The sequence below is a fragment of the Talpa europaea genome, assembly GCF_964194135.1.
Source record: "Talpa europaea genome assembly, chromosome: 15".
Lineage (NCBI taxonomy): Eukaryota > Metazoa > Chordata > Mammalia > Eulipotyphla > Talpidae > Talpa > Talpa europaea.
Window position 1 is genome coordinate 72,410,472 of NC_140083.1, and position 19,134 is coordinate 72,429,605.

The 19,134-nt window shown below is 38.5% G+C and overlaps 1 protein-coding gene across 1 annotated transcript in view; it reads left to right on the plus strand.

The window, feature by feature from the left end:
* Positions 1-285: 285 nt before the first annotated feature.
* The window catches only part of PARP11 (poly(ADP-ribose) polymerase family member 11), a gene marked incomplete at both ends in the record, with an annotated part of 36,171 nt that continues 17,322 nt past the window's right edge, over positions 286-19,134 (plus strand). The window contains one exon of the mRNA XM_084255617.1: positions 286-303. Within this exon, the coding sequence (XP_084111743.1) occupies positions 286-303 (18 nt within the window). The remainder of the gene's footprint in view (positions 304-19,134) is intronic.

The following is a 19,134-nucleotide window of genomic DNA, read 5'->3' on the forward strand; positions in this document are numbered from 1 at the left end:
CAAGCCACGCCCCCCGGCCGCCCTCCAGGTCCAGAAGGGAGGGGTGGGCGGGGCCAGCTTCCGGGGGTGGGCGGGGCCAGCGCTGGTTGGCCGGCTGCGAGCGGAAGTAGGGAGGTTCGGTGGGCTGGAGTCGCTGGCTTGTGACAGGGAGGGGAAGAAGGAAGGCCTGGAAAAAGGTGGCTTCCCCATGCCTTCGCTCCCCGGGACCCTCGGAAAAAACCCAACACCCCGGCCCCGCGGCTAGCCCCTTCCCCCAGGCTCTCTCCGCTGGATTTCGCCACCGTTATGTGGGAAGCGAATCCGGTGAGTCGCCGGCGGGACGGGGCGGACCCAATGGGCGGGGTTGAGGGGAGAGGGGCGGGAGGGGTTTCCCGGGAACCGGTCCCCCCCGCACCCGCTGCTGGCTGGCACTTGAGTTCCGGGGGCCCGACGATCCGGGCCCCCGAGGCTTGGCCAGGTACTGCCATTCCGAATGGCAGAGATGGCTCCGGGGGCTCGCCGAGGCTGTGTGGCTTTATTACAGTTATTCTAGCTGCCGTGACTGTCCGCCTGCTCCCTCCACTGTCATCTTAAACTTTGTGTTTCGCATTCTGATGGGAGTTACTGGGCTTCGAGCCTGTTACTCACCTGTGCTCCAGGTGTACCTGCCAACCCACCCGTACAGTGGGATTCGACCTGTGTCTTAGTTAGGCCTAGGAGGAGTCATGTGTACTCGCTCCCCCTTCTTGGTGGACAGTCCTGGAAACTTGGGGTACGGAGTGTATGTTCTAAGCCTCCAGATGGTGAAGTTCTTAGTTGTTTTTTTTTTTCCAGTGGACAGAACTGATGACCTGGAACGTTTCAACGTTGTTTCCCTCCTCCGCTTTTGACTCCGGCATTTGTATTGTGGCTGCGTTGTATTTTTGTCTACTTTGCTTTTGTTTGTTTATTGAAATGTGCAGCCCTTGTAGTGGCATCTGATTGCCAAGAGTACTCCCAATTCATCTCTTGTTAGGGTTAAAATTTCCTAGTAACATGGCAACTGTACACTGTTTACACCGATGGGTTGAGTGGAAAATGGCAGAATCGATTTTAAACGATTGTTGGACTAAACAGAAACTGCCGCCTCTGCTGAGATCACTGCGTAAATTTACTTTAATAATCTTTGCAGTAAGTTGCCATACTTGCAGTAACTCCTTTGTTATAATCAGTACTTCTTTTGTTTTTTTTTTCCCCCACTGCAGAAACATATTTCTAGATAAGTTCAAGAGTTTTTCAGTAAATTCACTTAAGCTTTTAAGTTTTTATCCAGTGGAAACTGGTCTGTTCTGTATATGTTGGTTGCAAATTGTGATTTCATCCCATTCCATTGTATAGCAGTGGTCATTAAATAAATTTTCCTTTTGATCATATGTGTAATAGTCTAATCAGTCTTCATCAGAGGAACGTATTTGCCAGTATTTGATTTCAGCAAAAATAATTTTTTGAATGTGCTCTCTGCTTATAGATTTAGTTTCACTGTCATCAACAGTCTTTTTATATATTTGTGCGTATGTACATATCTCTATGAATATAAATGTGAGTGTATATATATATATATATATATTTATTAGCAACCCCCTTCTTGATTTTTTTCCATAACAAGTCCTTGAGTTATTCATGTATATGTCTTGCTCAAAAGCCCATGTTTTAAATCCTTTGCTCTGTTGGAAGCTCCATATAGGCAGGGTTTTGGTATGTTTTGTTTGCTATGGTATCCTAGAAAACAGAACCTAGCATATAGTAGACATTCAGCCTAGAAAACAGAACCTAGCATATAGTAGACATTCAGTAGATATGTGTTGAATTAGCTATGATGATTGGATCAGTACCAGAGACAGTCATTTTCTCCCACCTTTCATTCTCTTTTCCATCACATATACATCAGAATTTTCTGTTTGATCATTTTATGAAGACTATAAATGCATTAACAAATGTCTCATATATCTGATTAGTTATAGCGTCTCATTTCTTTGTAAGAAATGCTGTTTTCTCTGAAGTCATCATAGCAACTTTGCTTGATTTCAGTACAGCAGACTGACTTTTGTTAATAGTTGTGAACCTTTCGCATTTAATCCCACATTCTTCTTTGACCCATATCATGCTACCCTACAATTTCTTAATGCTACTCTATTTTCTTAGTTCCTGTAAACATATGAATGCTGTCTAAAAGGACAGGTTAATTTTTAAAAATGCAGTCAACGTTCTGCATGTGAGTTTCTCTAGTCATACTTGTTAGTTTCTTTCAGAAGAGGAGGAAGCTGAATAGTCTGTTCAGCAGTATTTATGGAATGAAGATTAATTTTAATGCTAGCCTAAGCCAAATATGATTGGGAAGATTTTTTAAACACACACAGACACACACACATACAATACATCCTAAAAATAAATGCAGATGAATTTTGTACCAACCAATTTAAATCACTGTTTAACATTTTTACCATTGGATGAGATAATAAATTCTACTTTGTGAAAGAAGATCATTTTGAACTACTTTCATTGAAGACTTCTTCCTAGTACCTCCGTGTATATTATGGGTAGCATTCATGACCATAATATGCCACCTATGATCTGCAGATATACTTCTTGAAAATACACCTTCTGTGTGATTCTGTATTCCATTCACAAGTGTTTTAGGAAAACATTACCCTGACTCTGGTTGTGGTAGTACTCATGGCCATTTCCAGGTGAAAAGTTTCCATGACATAATTTGAGTGTGGAAAATCACTACTGAGCTTACATTTCCTTAGGAGTTGGGGGAGTCCAGGACAAGATACCCAAGGAACTATAAGTAAACTCAGTACATGTATTGGGTTGTTGGAAAAGGCATGATGCATTTTTGCAAGAGATTGCACTAGTTCATTTCTAGAAGTACTAGAGTATTCACATCTATGTTATTGCTAGTCATTTGACAGTCCTAGCTACAGTCTAAAAAAAAAAAGGAGTGATTTGTTTGAGTTTTGGAGATTTTACAAGTTGAAGGTGGAAGATCAAACCCTGCATTTTCACCATAGTTTACTGGTTTACTTCCCTAAAGGGAAGAACATGCATCAAACTTGTGAAAAATTGAGTAAAGATTACAGTCACAATGCTCTACAAGAATGTCAGTGACAGCGATGGTTCACAAAATTCCGTGCTGATGATTTTTGTCACAATGATGCTTCTTGGTCAGGGAGTCCACTGAAGTTGATGATGACAAAATAAAGGCATTGATCAAGTCAAACCCATGTTACACGACACGAGAGATTACAGAAACATTGAACATCATCATTTAAGCATTCATAACCACCTGAAAAATCTCTGAGACATAAACAAGCTCTATATTTGGGTTCCTCATGAACTCAAGAAGTTCATTTGACTACGAGTATAAACATCTGCAATATGCTCATTAAATGTGAGGAAAACGATCCTTTTTTGAGGTGACTGATAACTAATGATGAGAAATGGATTGTGGTGGTGCACCAACGGTCACCAACGGTCTTGGTCCCAACATGATGGTTCGCCTCAAATGACATCAAAAGCAGACATGTATCAGGAAGGTTATGTTCTCATTGTGGTGGGATTTTAAAGGTGTCATATTTTTCAAGTTCTTACCAAAGAACCAACCAATCCAGTCAAATGTGTACTGTCAGCAATGGGCAGTTTGAATGAATCCATCATCCAGAAACATCCAGAGCTCATTAATTGTAAAGGAATTGTGGTCCATCACGACAACGTGAGAATACACACAAGTTTGGTCATCAAAATTCTTGGAGTTTGGAAGGGATGTGTTGCCACATCCACCATACTCACTTGACCTTGTGCCATAAGACTTCCACTCATTTCACTCTTAAAAACCCCTTGCGTGATATAATGTTCAATTCAGATGAGGCTGTAAATCAGCACCTTGTTCAGTTTTCCACCAATAGAAACAGCTCCCCCCTATAAACGAGGAATTACCACGCTCACTGAAAGATGACAAAAGATTATTGAACAAAACAGGGAATATATCATTGATTTATCTTCTTTCTTTATATGAATAAATGACCTTCGAAAACCAGAAAAAAATACATCATGACTTTTCCGACAACCCACTAATTTTATTTTTCACAATAGTCATGAGGTCAGTGATGATTCTATTTAAGCTTTTCACTGACCAGACACCTTGAGGAAAGCCTAAGGTGCTTCCCAAGGCAGACCAGACTGACAGAAGTAGCAGGCACACTCTGTCCCGATGTACTTGGCATTTGTTCCTCCACTGGGAGGCATCCCTGGACTTATGTCCCCCAGATTAGGAAAGTTGCCTATCTGCAGGAAGAAGTTGAAGGTAATGCCATTACTCCTTTGACTTTTTATATCCTGACTATCCTGATCTTCTGTCTCCTTGTCATTGTCTTTTTTTTTTTTTTTAAGATTTATTTATTTATACAAGCACTGGGTACAGTCAGAAGCGTGGGAGGGTGAGAGAATTCACAAGAGCCAGAGCAGGAAACAGAACAGGCAGACTGAAGAAATACACGGCTGAGAGGAGCAACGGGTGGCAGGAGAGGTCTGCAAGCCATGTGGGACCCTCACCAGTGGCCGGGGATGGAACCGGCACTGCAGAGGCTATGGGCAGCTTCGCAGCCCAGCGCTCAACCGCTGCGCCACTGGGGAGGCCCCCTCCTTGTCATTGTCTTATCCCTCATTGGAATTGTAATAAGTAGATCTGTATTATCTCTGAGGGAATTTCAACTTCTCTCTGTCACACTGATGAGGGGAACTGAAAAATGACAAACATCTATTCAGGATTATAAGCTTTCTATGGCAGTAATAAAGCTGTACTTTCAATGATACTTCCCAGATTCCACTTATCAACTCATGCTTTTAGGACAATCTGATGGCTTAACTAAGGGAGGGGGAAATGATTTCCCAAGATCAGGTGAATAAGCAACAGAATGATATTAGTACCTGTATTCTCTTTCCTACATTCTGTTTGGTGATAGCAGTGATAACATTTGCGTACTGGTGCAGGCCTTCTCCTGCTGGGCTGCCTTTTACTTTGTCACAGCTGTTGCAAGACTAGTCAGGAAGCTGCAGTACAGTCCAGGGTAGAGTTGAAGGTGACTTGGTCTAGGTGCGTGGTGGGAGACAGGCAGGAGTAGATTACTTCAGGCTCCATATTGGTAAGTGCTAGGCTTCTGGCACAGTCCACAAGGAAGTGGGACAGGCTTTCCCTGAGATGGGAAGACTGAAAAAGGCAAAGATACAGAGGAGATAAAGAGTTTGGTTTTGGACCTATTACAGGTTTACCGTGCTTCTGAAGCCTTCAAGTCAGAGAGGCCATTGGCTAGATGAGTTGAACTCAGAGAACGCTAAGCTGGAAATTGCGATTTGTCCTCAGCTTCTGTAGATGTCGTAAGAGCCCGAGGACAGTGTTTCTCAAACTTTTATTGCCCATGCAAATCACCAATTTTAAACAAAAAAGCAGTATTTTAAAAACTAATGTTTTATTATCATTGAAAAGAATATTTTATGTAGACTCTCATTCTGTACCTAACTTGATGATAGATAGATTGAGATGTTGGTTCGACCCAGACACTTTGATTTCCCCCCCTATATTTCTACTAATTTAGGAAATCCCATGCTATAATTATAGATGGTCAAGATGTGCAAGTGGTTTGCTTGTGCTATCAGATGTTTTGGAATATCAAGATCAAATCCACTGAGAAACTATGAGAGGATTTCTCCTTCAGGAATATTTATAGTGCCTTGTCAGTTACCAAATTGATTAACTTGTAATATTAAGCAACTATAAAGGTGAAATGTTTTCAGTCAGCCTGGATATTTGGAAGATGGAGGCAAATACATCTTTAGTCATTCTTTGATTACTTCACTCTTTAGAAAGCATCTCCTCGTGTTTTCTTGTAACATTTGAGTATGTTCTATATATACCCACAATAATAAAATCAGTCTCTTGATGAGTAAAGATAGCTATCAGATTTGGGGGAGGAATCATACCCTAGCCACTGAGCTTTTTGTAGCATAGTTTCTTGATTTTGAAAAATCTGGTATTTTATTCTCAGCAGTAAAAATTGGAGTATGTTGGCTTTGAAGTAGTAACTTCAGGTTACTTAAGATATTAAATATATTTCAGCTGTATTCCAGTCCTCTGCAAAGCAAAGATGACTTTATTGGCATTACCAGCATCAAGAAAAATGTTGTTTTTAAATCTCATCTCTCATCTCAGAAACTCACCTCAGAGATGTTTTTTCCTTAACAGCCAATAAACTTGAGTGGGAAGAGTAATCTTGCAAACGCAGCCATTTCTTTTCACAACATCTGAGAGAACATACTCTGAGTAGTCAAAATTTGATGATAGTCAATTTTCAATATTTCCAACCACTCAATTTTAGTCAGGAGGCTTGTTGTTGGCTTCTGTTTCATATGTTCAAAACATCTTTAAGTAATATAGCAGTACCTTTCCTTGCTATCTGTGTAACTCATGGTTTCTCAGTTTTGGATATTACACCTTTGTAAAGCCACGTCACAGCTCATAAAAATATCATTGTCTAAATGAAAAAATTGCAAGCAGCACATTAAGTTGAGTGTTTCTACTTTACACATACTATATGTGTATACACATAGATATATTTAGATCTGATTCATATTTTATTCACAAGTAGTTTGTTCAATTTTAAAATGAAATATAGCTGAAACTCATTCATGTGCTATATTATCATTCATGTGATAATTTCTCTGTCATATTGTGACATTTAATAAAGAAATTTTGTCAATCGCTTCTTTAGATTGGACATTAAATTGGGTTTAACAAACACCTCAGCAATGTCACAACTTTTACCTGTTTTAGCTGAGAAAACCTCTTTGGTTTTAGTCCCTCCTTTACCCTTGTCAAGAAAGCAAATTGATTTGGACTATTCTGTGAAAATGATGTAAACGTTTACTTGGTTTTACACCACCATATTTGCTGAATACTAGCTGATAAACGTAGATCAAATTAGGCATTATAATAAATTGGTAACATTTATAAAGAGATTTTCATGGAACATCATTAACCTTATATTTCAACTTTACAAAATGTATGTGAACAAATCTTTTATTATTTTTCCTTTGAAAATGCCTGTGAACTACTTAATTTTTGAAGACTGTGTTTGAGAATGCTATGAAGGACGCAAAACAGAGCTAGGATTGAGCCATAAGGACCCCTAAAAATGTACAGACCAAAGAGAAGTCATGGTGCAGAGAAGACTGAGAATTTGTGGTTAAAAATATAAAAGCAGGGCCTCCCCTGATGTCGCAGCAGTTGAGCTCTGGGCTGCGAAGCTGCCTGCAGGCTCTGCAGCGCTGGTTCGATCCCCGGCCGCCGGAGAGGGTCCCACATGGCATGACAGACCTCTCCTGCCGCGCCCGCTGTTCCCCTCAGCAGTGTATTTTGTCAGTCTGCCTGTTCTGCTCCCCGCTCTGGCCCTGGTGAATTCTCTCACCCTCCCGAGCTTCTGACTGTACCCAGTGCTTGTATAAATAAATAAATAAATCTTTAAAAAAATATATAAAAGCAATCTTCAGTGTGATTTCAAGGAAGTCAAGAGAAGAATAATTCAGGGCACGGTAAATTGTGTGGAAAGTTTCTGAGAGGTCAAGTAAGATGAAGCTTGACAAAAATGCATAGTATTTAGCAACATGAATTGAAGCTCTTTGGAGATCCTACAGGTGTTTTTGTCTTTTTGGTGATGGTAGTGGGAGACAGTGGGCTAGAAACTAGAAAAGCTAAATTGGAGTAGGTTTTGGAGTGCTTGGAAATAAAGAAATAAATACAAGCTGTTTCACAGCTATTGCATTTTTACAAATTGAAGGTTTGTGGCAACTCTGCATGGAGCAAGTCTATGGGCATACTCACTTATGTCTCTGTCACATTTTTCAGCAGTAAAGAATTTTAAATTAAGATATGTGTGTTGTCTTTTTAGACATACTACCTAATAGACAACACACTTAATAGACAACAGTATAGTGTACTCTCAACTTTTATATGCACAAAAAGTCATGTGACTTATTTTTATTGCTATATTTGTTTTAGTCTAATGGAACTAAACTTGTAATATTTCTGAGCTGTGTCTGTTCATGGTATGTAGATAAATAAAAATTTATAGGTATTAAGGTACCAAAGCAGATAAAGTATAATCCTAAAAGTACTCAATACCAAAAGAATATAGAAAAAAATGAAAAAGGAAACAAAGGACAGGTAAGACAAATAAAAAGCAAATAGGATGATAAACTTAAACCCAATCTCATTTATAATCATACTAATGTAAATGCTCTAAACACCCCAATTTAAAGATGTTGCCATCCTGGATTAAAAAACACCAACCAAGTATAAATTGCTAACAGTTAACCCACTTTGAATATACACACATAGAATACAAAACTAAATGGAAAGAGAGACACACTGCTAACACTGGTAATGAGAAAACTTAACTGGTATGTTAATATTAAGGTAGATTTTATTTTATTTTTAATTGAGGCAATATTGGGATTCCCCCATCAGGTATTACCATCATAGTGCACCCATTGCCAACTTACCCATATCCCACCACCACAGACCATGTAAACCAAGTAGATTTTAGAAGACCATGTAAACCAAGCAGTATCAGGGATAAAGAACACTATTTCCTAAAGATAATGAAGTCAGTTCATCAGGAGCAATCCTTAACATTTATACACCTAGTAGTAACGCTTCAAAATACATGAAGCAGGGCCTCCCTGGTGGCGCAGCGGTTGAGCGCTGGGTTGCGAAGCTGCCCGCGGCCTCTGCGACGCCGGTTCGATCCCCGGCTGCTCCTCGGCCACCGGAGGAGGGTCCCACATGGCGCGCAGACCTCTCCTGCCGCCCGCTGCTCCCCTCAGCAGTGTACTTCGGTCCTTCTGCCTGCTCCCCGCTCTGGCCCTGGTGAATTCTCTCACCCTCCCGCACTTCTGACTGTACCCAGTGCATGTATAAACAAACAAACAAACAAATAAATTAAAAAAACAAAACAAAACATGCCTCTATTTAAAAAAAAAATAATAACAAAATACATGAAGCAAAACTAAGAGAACTGCAAAGAGAAATGGTGAATCTCATTGTAGTTGGAGAGTTTAACACTCCTCTCAATAATTGGTAAAATAAGTAGAAGTGAATAATGATATAGAAGACTTGAACAAAACTGTCAGCCCTTGAGCTAATTAACATTTATAGGCCTTTATACCCAGCAACAGCTAAATACATGTTTTTCCCTGATCCAGCTGTTTTACCACAAGTATGTTAACCACCAACATTTTTATTGCGTAACCGGCCATCCAGCTGTTCTCCCATAAAAGAGAAAAGAACTGGTTGACAGTTTGGTTTCAGTTCTTTAAAGAGAGAACTGATTGACAATTTGCTTTCATTTTCCTTGGCTTCATTTCTCCAGTGCTGTGATAGGGAACTTTTAATGTACTTAACCTGATTATCAGCTTGGTTTCATTTCTTCACCAGTGAAATAAGAAACCAACTCTTTCCAGCTGATACATTATTTTCTAGTTATAGTAGTCTTTGACCTAACTTAACATCTCAGTTTCACACTTCCAACAAGTTTGATTACCAAAAAATACAAGAAATTGTATAATAAATATGTGAATGAAAGAGTTAGAAGACAAATATGTAGGTACAATCCACAGAAGAAGATCTGTTCTTGGTACAGTATTGCCACAAATCTACACACACATATGAAGAAGTCTTTTTAATTTTGTTAATTTTTCATGTTTATATTCTTTTGGATGTCCCACTTTTTGTCATCATACTTTTTTCTCTTTGGCAAATTTGACTTTGGACCAGTTATGTGACAAAACTATTTGTGAAGAAATGACCTAAAGTCATTTTTTTCCGACTACAGAGAACTACAGATGGACCATATTCTGGGCCATAAGGAAATCTCAATAAATTTATAAGAATCCAAGTCATATCAAGTATGTTATCTGGTCAAAATGAAATTAAATTAGATATCATTAAAGAAGGATCTATAAATTTCTCAAGTATTTTGTAAATAAGTAACACATATTTTAGTAATCGGTTGGTCAAAGAAATAAAAACGGGAAATATAAATATTAAATTTGTGGTATGCAGCTTAATAGTACTGAAGGAAATTCATAACTAAATTAATCTCTATATTGGAGAAGGAGAAATGTCGCAAATCACTGACCACAGCTTCTTCCTTAAGAAGCTAGAAAAAGAAGAGAAAATTAAACTTAAGCAGGGAAATGGAAATAAAATTTAGAGCAGCAGCAATCATTGAAGTGGAAAAAGAGAAAATCAGTGAAACCGAAGGCTGCTTTTTGGGGTGCATCAGTGCAATCATTAACTTCTAGCAAAGCAGAACAGGAGAAAAAGAGAAAATACAAATTGCTAATATGAGAATGATAGAGGTAGTATTATTGTCCACATATTCTGCAGACAATAAGGGAATGTTATAAACTACTTAGTGTCAATCAGTATGACAAGTTAGGTAATAGTTTGTCTTAAGACAAACTACTACAGATCCTTCAAGAAGAAATAAATAACACAAATAGCCCAATATCTATTGAAGAATTTGAATTTGTAGGAAAAGTACACCCATGAAGAAAACTACTGCACAAATATTCAGAAAATTAAAAAGAAGGTAAAACTTAACAACTGATCTACAAAACTGTGTTATACTGGTACCAAAGTTAAAGACATTACAAGAAAATCAGAGTCCAGTAACTATGAAAACAAGCATCTATGAAAAGTTTCTAACCAAAATTTTAGCAAATCGAATTTAATAGTATCCAAGAAATTTAATGCAATATGACCAAATAGCATTTATCCCCAAAATTCAAGGTTGGTTTAATATTTGAACAGCCATCAGTGTAATGCATCATATAAAAAGTAAAATGAAAAGGCAAGTGATCGTTTCAGTGCATGCAGAAGAGGCATTTGACAAAATCCAGTATGTATTCCCGATAAAAATTATCAGCAGCCTAAGATTAGAAGAGACTCACTCAACCTGATAAGAGTGTGTGGAAATGGGTTACCTAATCCTTGTACATTCCCAAGAAAGATCTCTTTTCATGACTGTCCTTTGCCTGCTTCAGGGAATTGAGCTCTTGGAATGGCTTGTCTAATCAATGTATTTGCATGTGTGAGCTCTGAGCCATGCTGTGATCACACTAGCAGTGTGATTTGTGGTAAACACATTCTTTCCCTCTGGAGGTCTGGAACTTTAGTAAGCTCAGTCACACCGGTGCTCTTTGCTTACATCATGGGTTCCCAACAAAAACCCCAGACACCTAGACTCAGATGAGCTTTTTTAGTTAGCAGCACTTGGCACTTGTTTCATAAGGTTGCTGATAGAATTACACGTCTACCATGTTACTCTACCAGAAGGAGACACTTGCAAGCTTGTACATAGTTTCCTCTGGAATTTACCCCATGTGCTCTTCCACTCTGTATATTTTTATTGAAATTAACTAACCATGAGTAAAACAACTTCTGAATCCTGTGAATCTTTCTGTGAGCTGAGGTGATCTTGGGTACCTCTGACACAAAGGGCCTTCACAAAATACATACATACATACATATTCATATATCACATATAATATCAAACTTAATAGTGAAAGACTGTACCTTTTTCCTACGATCAGGAATAAAGAAATGATGCCCACTCTTTATGCACTCTTGTACTGGAGATATAACTAGTGCAACCAGATGAGAACAAGAAATAACAAGCATCTAGATGCTAGAGGTAAAGTGTGTGTGTGTTTGTAGACAGATGCATATAAAAATTCTGGTGGGGTGTCCAAAGATCAAGAACTAAAAAATGAGCATTGTTGGGTAGATGGAAACCATATACAAAAATCAATGTGTCTCTGAACTAGCAATATACCAGCATAAATTGAAATTTAAAATGTCTTTTATACCATTTACAGTAGTATAAAAATATAAAATACTTCATCATGAACCTTGCATAATGATCTGCAAGGTCTGTGCCCTGAAAAGTATAAAACATTATGGAAAAATTTGAAGTCTAAGTAAGTCAAGGGATTTACCTCATTCACGGATGAGAACACTCAGTGTTGTTAAGATGCCAATTCTCACTAGATGGATCACTCACTATGCAATCCTAATAAAAATTTAAAGGACCTAGCTAGCCAAAGCAATTCTGGAAAGAAAAATTTGGAGAGCTGACATTACCTAATTTAAAGATTCAGTATGACATTGCAGTAATCAAAACAGGGTGGTGTTAGCATCAAGACAAATAATGATTATTATTATTGTAAAGGTAAGATTTTTTTATAAAGGTAAGATTTGGTGGAGAGGGGCCTCCCCGGTGGCGCAGCGGTTGAGCGCAGGGTTGCGAAGCTGCCCGCGGCCTCTGCGGCGCCAGTTCGATCCCCGGCTGCTCCCAGGCCACCGGAGGAGGGTCCCACATGGCACGCAGACCTCTCCTGCCGCCCGCTGCTCCCCTCAGCAGTGTACTTAGGTCCTTCTGCCTGCTCTGCTCCCCGCTCTGGCTCTGGTGAATTCTCTCACCCTCCCGCGCTTCTGACTGTACCCAGTGCTTGTATAAACAAAACAAACAAATAAATAAATAAATAAACATGCCTCTATTAAAAAAAAAAAAAAAAAGATTTGGTGGAGAAAGGATAGTTGTATCCAAAAATAGTTTTGGAGCAATTGAATATCCATCTGTACACACAAAAACGAACTTCAGTTCATACACTGCCATCACATATATAAGCTAATGAAAAATGGATCATAGATCTAATTGCAATTTTAACTTCTATAAATTTCTAGAAGAGAACTAATTTTCTAAGAGAAAACAGGAGAAATATCTGTGTAACATTGGTCAGGCAAAGATTTCTTAGATATATGTCCAAAACCATAATCTATAAAAGAAAAATTGGTAAACCTCATCAAAATTAAAAACTTACACTGTTCAAAACATACTGTTAGGAGAATGAAAAAATCAGCCTCAGACTGGGGAAATTTTTTGTAAAATATGTATCTGGTAATGGACGGATACCCAGAATATATTAAGAACTCTCAAACCATTAAATAAAAATGAAACAACTCAATAAAATCTGAGCTAGAGATTTGAGTAGCTACTGCACTGAAGAAGACAAGTAGATGGAATGTAAGGACATGAAAAGATGCTCAATGTTACTATTCAGTATGGAAGTGCAAATTAAAACTAGAGTGAGAGACCATGTACATCCATCTACTGGATTGGCTGAAAGTAAAAACTAATCAAACCAAGTCTTTGTGAGATTATGGAACTACTACAACTCTCCTAGACTGCATATAAGAATGACAAATGAAGAAGAAACATCAGCTCCTTGTAATATAATTAATATAATGTAATATAAAGGAAGTGATATCTCATTGTGGTTTTGGTTTATAGTCTGATGACTAATGATACTGAGCTTCTTCCCATGTGTTTATTAGCCATTTGTGATTTGTCTATTCAAATGCTTTGTCCATTTTCCATTGGGTCATTTGTTCATTTTTATTGAGATTTCAGCGTTCTTTATGTTTTCTGGATACAAGCCCTGCATATATATATATAATTTACAATTATTCTCTCTCCTTTGTGGTAGGTTGTCTTCAATTTACTTTTCAAAAGTGTCTTTTAACTTTCTTGAGGTATCAATTGCAGCATAATTTTTTTTTATGTAGTCCAATTTATCCATTTTCTCTTTTGTTTCCAGGAAATCACCACTTAACCCAAGATCACAAAGATTTATTCCTATGTTGTTGTCTTAGAGTTTTATCATTTTAGCCCTCACATTTAGGACTATGAACCATTTTAGTTATGTGTATGATGTGAGGTAGGAGAACATTTTCCTTCGTTTGCATGGGGATACCAAGTTGCCCTAAAACTATTTGTTGAAAAGACAGTTCTTTTTTCCATTGAATCATTTTGTCACCTTTGTTGAAAAGCAATTAACCATAAATGGAAGGGTTTATTCCTGCATGCTTCGTTCTGTTCCATTGATCTATATCTATACTCATGCCCGTTCCACCCTTTCTGTTTACTGTACTTTTGAGTTATGTTGAAGTCAGAAAGTGCAAATTCTCCAGTGTTGTTCTTTTTCAGGATGGCTTGTCTATTCTGAGACTTTGTATTTCCATATGAATTTTAAGACTATCTTATCAATTTCTGCAAAAAGGTCAACAGATTCTGAAAGGGATTGTATTGAATGTGTAGGTCGTTGTGTGACATATTTCCATCTTAAATAAGTCTTATGAGCCAGAATGTGGGATTTAAAAAATTTACTTAGAATTTCTTTCATTTCTTTCAACTATGTTAAGGAGTTTTCATTATACGTATCTTGCACATCTTTTGTTAAAATTACATCTCATTCTTTTTAGTGTTATTTTACATGATGTCGTTTCCTGAATTTTTAGTTTTAGAATGTTCATTCTAATATATGGAAATAGAATTGAGTTTGGCATTTTGATCTTTTATCTTGGAAAGTTGCTGAACTCATTTATCCTAATCTTTTGTGAATTCCTTAGAATTTTCTATACAAAATCTTGTTATCTGTGAATAGAGTTTTGTTCCTTCCTTTCCAATCTGGATGCATTTCATTTCTTGTTCTTGGATAATTGCCCTGGCTAGAACCTCTGGTACAATGTTAAATAAAAGTAGTGAAATCAGGCACCCTCCTTTTGTTCCCACAAAACATTAAATCTTTCAACAGTAACTATGATAACTGTGGGATGTTTGTAGATTTTCTTTATCAGCTTGAGAAAGTTCCCTTCCATTCTAATTGCTCACCATTTTATCATAAAATGATACTGGATTTTGTCAGGTTCTTTTTCTATGTACTAAAATGTACTATTAATGTGTTATGTTACATTAATCAATTTTTTATATGCTAAGGCAACCTTCCATTCCTGGGAAAAAATCCCATTTGGTCATGGTATATACTTTTATATGTTCTTGAATTCAGTTTGCCAATATTTCGTAGAAGACATTTCCTCCCTATATTCATAAAGATTCATAATGGTCTCTAGTTTTCTTCTCTTGCGATCTCTTTTACTGGCAATGTATCAGGGTAATACCAGCCTCATAAATGAACTTCTCCATCTGTTTCCAAACTTGTTGATTTTTCTTCTGTAAGCTCAAATCTACTATATTGGGCCTCTTGAGTTTTTCATTTTGGTTAATGTACTTTTCAGCTTCAGAATTTCCAGTTTGGTTCATATTAATAATTTTTATTTCTTTATTCTCTATTTGATAATGCATTGTCATCCTGACTTCCTTAATCCTTTAGTCGTGGTTTCATGTAGTTCTTGGAATATGTCTTTAATCAGAAATCTTTGTCTGCTGTGTCCACAATCTGGACCTCTTCTGAAGGCAGTTTTTTCTCTGTATCAGGCACATTTTCCTTTTTTTGGTCTCATAATTATTTTTAAAACAATATTTTCATAATTCATTTACATCTTACATAATTTATTTGTGCAACTCTGCATACCAATCCCCATTACATTTTTTGTTTCTTTGGTCATTTGCTCATCTGTTTAGTGATGTAGCTAAACTAGTTCTACAAAATCTATTTTCTTTACTGTGTCCTTCTGATGTTCCTCTCTCTCTCATCCCCCTCTCATCCCTTATTTTTGTCTCTTAGTTTGACTAGTTAGGCATCATTTCTGGTTTGGGATAGACCACTTATCAAAGGTTGTACTTGTATTCCTTTAGCCAGTTAGATTTTTACCTTATCACTTCTTGGCCTTTTGGCTAAGATCAAGTGTAGATTTTTACCTTTAAGTGTTTGATGTGTGTGGTGGCTTGGAAGCTGCTCTTCCAGCTCAGGGAGTTTTACTTTTTTTTCCCCCCTGCATTTAACCAAGTACTAGTAGTTTAGAAAATCTCTCCTGGATAATTCCTATGGAGGCTTAACCTTGGTCTTGCACACAGCCTTCCCTACTACCAAGAATGACTGTGCCACTAAGTCTGGCTTCATAGCGGTTGCCCCTGCTCTTGGTAAGAGTAGCCTCTGGTTCAGTCAATGTTTGGTAAGGGTTGTGTTTAGGCCTCTTATGCCCATGAGGCTTTTCCATCTTGTTTTGATGGATCTGTGTGCAGATTAGGGAGTATTTTCAAGGCCCCTCAAAACCTCCTCTGATTATTCTTGGACAGATATAGCATAATACTTGTACACAACCTCCCTGAGTCCTTGGGTTGACTGTAATTCCAGGAGGGCTTTTCTTGATTATCCCTGGTTCTCTGTACTTCTGCCTGTTCTGTCATTCTACATGTGTCAGAGCTTCCACCACACCTTCACTGTTTTTCATTAAGATTTATGGGATGGGGCCTCCCCAGTGGCGCAGCGGTTGAGCGCTGGGTTGCAAAGCTGCCCGCAGCCTCTGCAGCGCCAGTTCGATCCCCGGCCACGGGGTGAGGGTCCCACATGGCGCGCAGACCTCTCCTGCCGCCCGCTGCTCCCCTCAGCAGTGTACTTCGGTCCTTCTGCCTGTTCTGCTCCCTGCTCTGGTTCTGGTGAATTCTCTCGCCCTCCCGCGCTTCTGACTGTACCCAGTGCTTGTATAAATAAATAAATCTTTAAAAAAAAAAGATTTATGGGATGTTCAATAATGCCCTTAGGCATAGGGTTCTTTACTCCCTGTTCCAAATAGTGAGTCTTCTTTCTCTTTATGGTGTGGCTTTCCCCTGGGTAGACCCCTGTCCCACTGGAGCTGAGATAGGGAGTTCTTTTTCCCCAGAGTGACACTCCACTCTTTGGGTAGGCATGCGGGAGGAGTGGTGGTGACAAGCCCTGGTCTGCTTTTCTAGGAGTGGAGCATTTACTCTGAGCAAACTGGGATGGTGGTGAAGAGGGCCCAGCATTCTTAGCTTGTTAGGCGTGGACTAGAGCTCCCATCCAATGAGTGGGAATCGGGTCAGCGAAAGGAGAGCCTTTCTCTGTGTTGCCAGACTAGAGCTTCTGCACCTCTGAAATGAGAAGCACCATTAGTCTTTCTCTTCTAGGGTGAAACTCACCCCAGACTGGGAGCTGAAGGGAGAAGGAGCCCCTGTCTCTTCACTACACACCAGAGGTAGATTGTCCATAAACAGAACTGTGTGCCCTTAGGAAAATTTCCAGAGACTAAATGATTTAAAAAAAAAAAATGCTCACCAGTTAAATATGGGTTTGATGGGAGAGGGTCCACTGAGTTCCTTACTCTGTCATTCCAAAAGTTCTGCTGTTTTTTTAAGTTTTTAATATCAGATTTTACATTTCCTTTCTATGAGAGAGAAAGTTTTCATCACCAAATATGATTTCCTCAAGGATTCTCTATTACTAGCAAAATAAATTATATTTGGTATTAGAATATACTTATCAGAAAGCTTTTGACTAGCCTGGAAAATGGCATTATTTCCCTCATAGAGACCATAATTTAGACTTTCAACTCTTCTCAGATTCCGTAAAGATTGTCTTCGGAATACATAGCATTACAGACAAATTCCATTCAGAACTCATGCCATTGCACTTGAAAATTTATGAAATGCTCTGCTACTTGATATAGGCTTTTGTTCTTCACAGCTTGATTTGCAGGAAATGTTATTACCTGCCAGTTAAAAAACGAAGATCAAGGCAGAGTGTGGCATTGTGGCTGAACTAATCCATTCAGCTAACATTTATTAATTGCTTAATCCATGACAGACAACTCACATACCTTCCTCTTGTTTGCTTATTGATGTGTCTTAACCTAGAGTTATTATTACTACAATTACCAAAAAAAGAAACTGAAAAATTTCAGTTATTAATTTAAACTTGACTTACTCTTTGAGCCTAAAGATACAGAATAACTATTCTCTTGGAGGGAAACTTATGAGATAAAACTGTAAAATTTAGTCTTATGAAGTGAATCTTGGAAAGAAATCCATGGCATCTGTGAAGCAAAGCAATTAAAGTAAGCTTTGGGAACAGGAGAGAATGAACAACTGTCTTGTATATGAAAATGAGGCAGTGGGGGTCGGCGGCTTAGGGAAGGACTGATGCCATTGCCTGGGGTGTTTTTAATCTTCTTTGTACTGCTGGCTTGATAATTGTAGACAAAGTAATTGTATTTTTCTGCTGCTTCCCCCACCTAATGGCACATTGGGTTGTGGAAGAAAAAAAAAACGGTACAAGTTGAAAAAGTTTTTACAGTAATAATAATAATAAACAAAATTAGCTGGCAACTGTAAATCAGAGACATTCTGCAAGGGATGGGGAGGAAGAGGGATCAAAACAGGGGAGAGAAGAGCACAAGGGACTATGGTGATGGTGCACGGGTGAACTGGTGTTGGGAATTTTATGGGAGCTACACCTGAAAGGAGAAAATATATATGCATACATTGCACAAAAATGAACGATGTTGTAAAATATAAATAAATAAATAAGTGTATAAATTTTGAAGTGCTTTAGGAATGTTCGCTAGTGGAACCTGTCTATAGTGCAGACCTCTGTAAAGTAGGGAGGGATTTAAGACAAACCTGTCTGGGTCCCACCCAAAGCTATTTATGATAAGAATTTCTGCAAGTACTTTGTGAACAGTGTCATCTGCGAACTTGCTTCCAGTGTCATGTTAGAGAGAGGGTGATGTAGCAAAGCACATGTGTGTACAAGACACTTTAAAAAAAATTATACAAGCACTGGGTACATTCAGAAGCCTGGAGGGTGAGAGAATTTATCAGAGCCAGCACAGGGAACAGAACAGGCAGACTGATGAAACACACTGCTGAGGGGAGCAGCAGGCACTACAGAAAAGGTCTGTGTACCATGTGGGACCCTTGCTGGTGGCCGGGGATTGAACCGCTCTGCGGGCAGCTTCGCAGCCCAGCGCTCAACCACTGCGCCATCAGGGAGGCCCTAAAAGACACTTTTCTATTTCCCATTCCCTTTTCTACTAGAGAAAAGACAGAACTCATTTGGCTAATATTTATCTTAATAGCTTCAAATCCATCCTTCCAAATCATCTGGTTATTTTTATAAGAAAAACTAGATTTAGGTCATTCTTGTTTTCTTTTTTATGTGAACAATAATAGAAGGAGCAGGAGCTGTGCATAATTAGCCTGTACAACTGGTCTGAAGTTTAAATTGTTGCCTTTATTA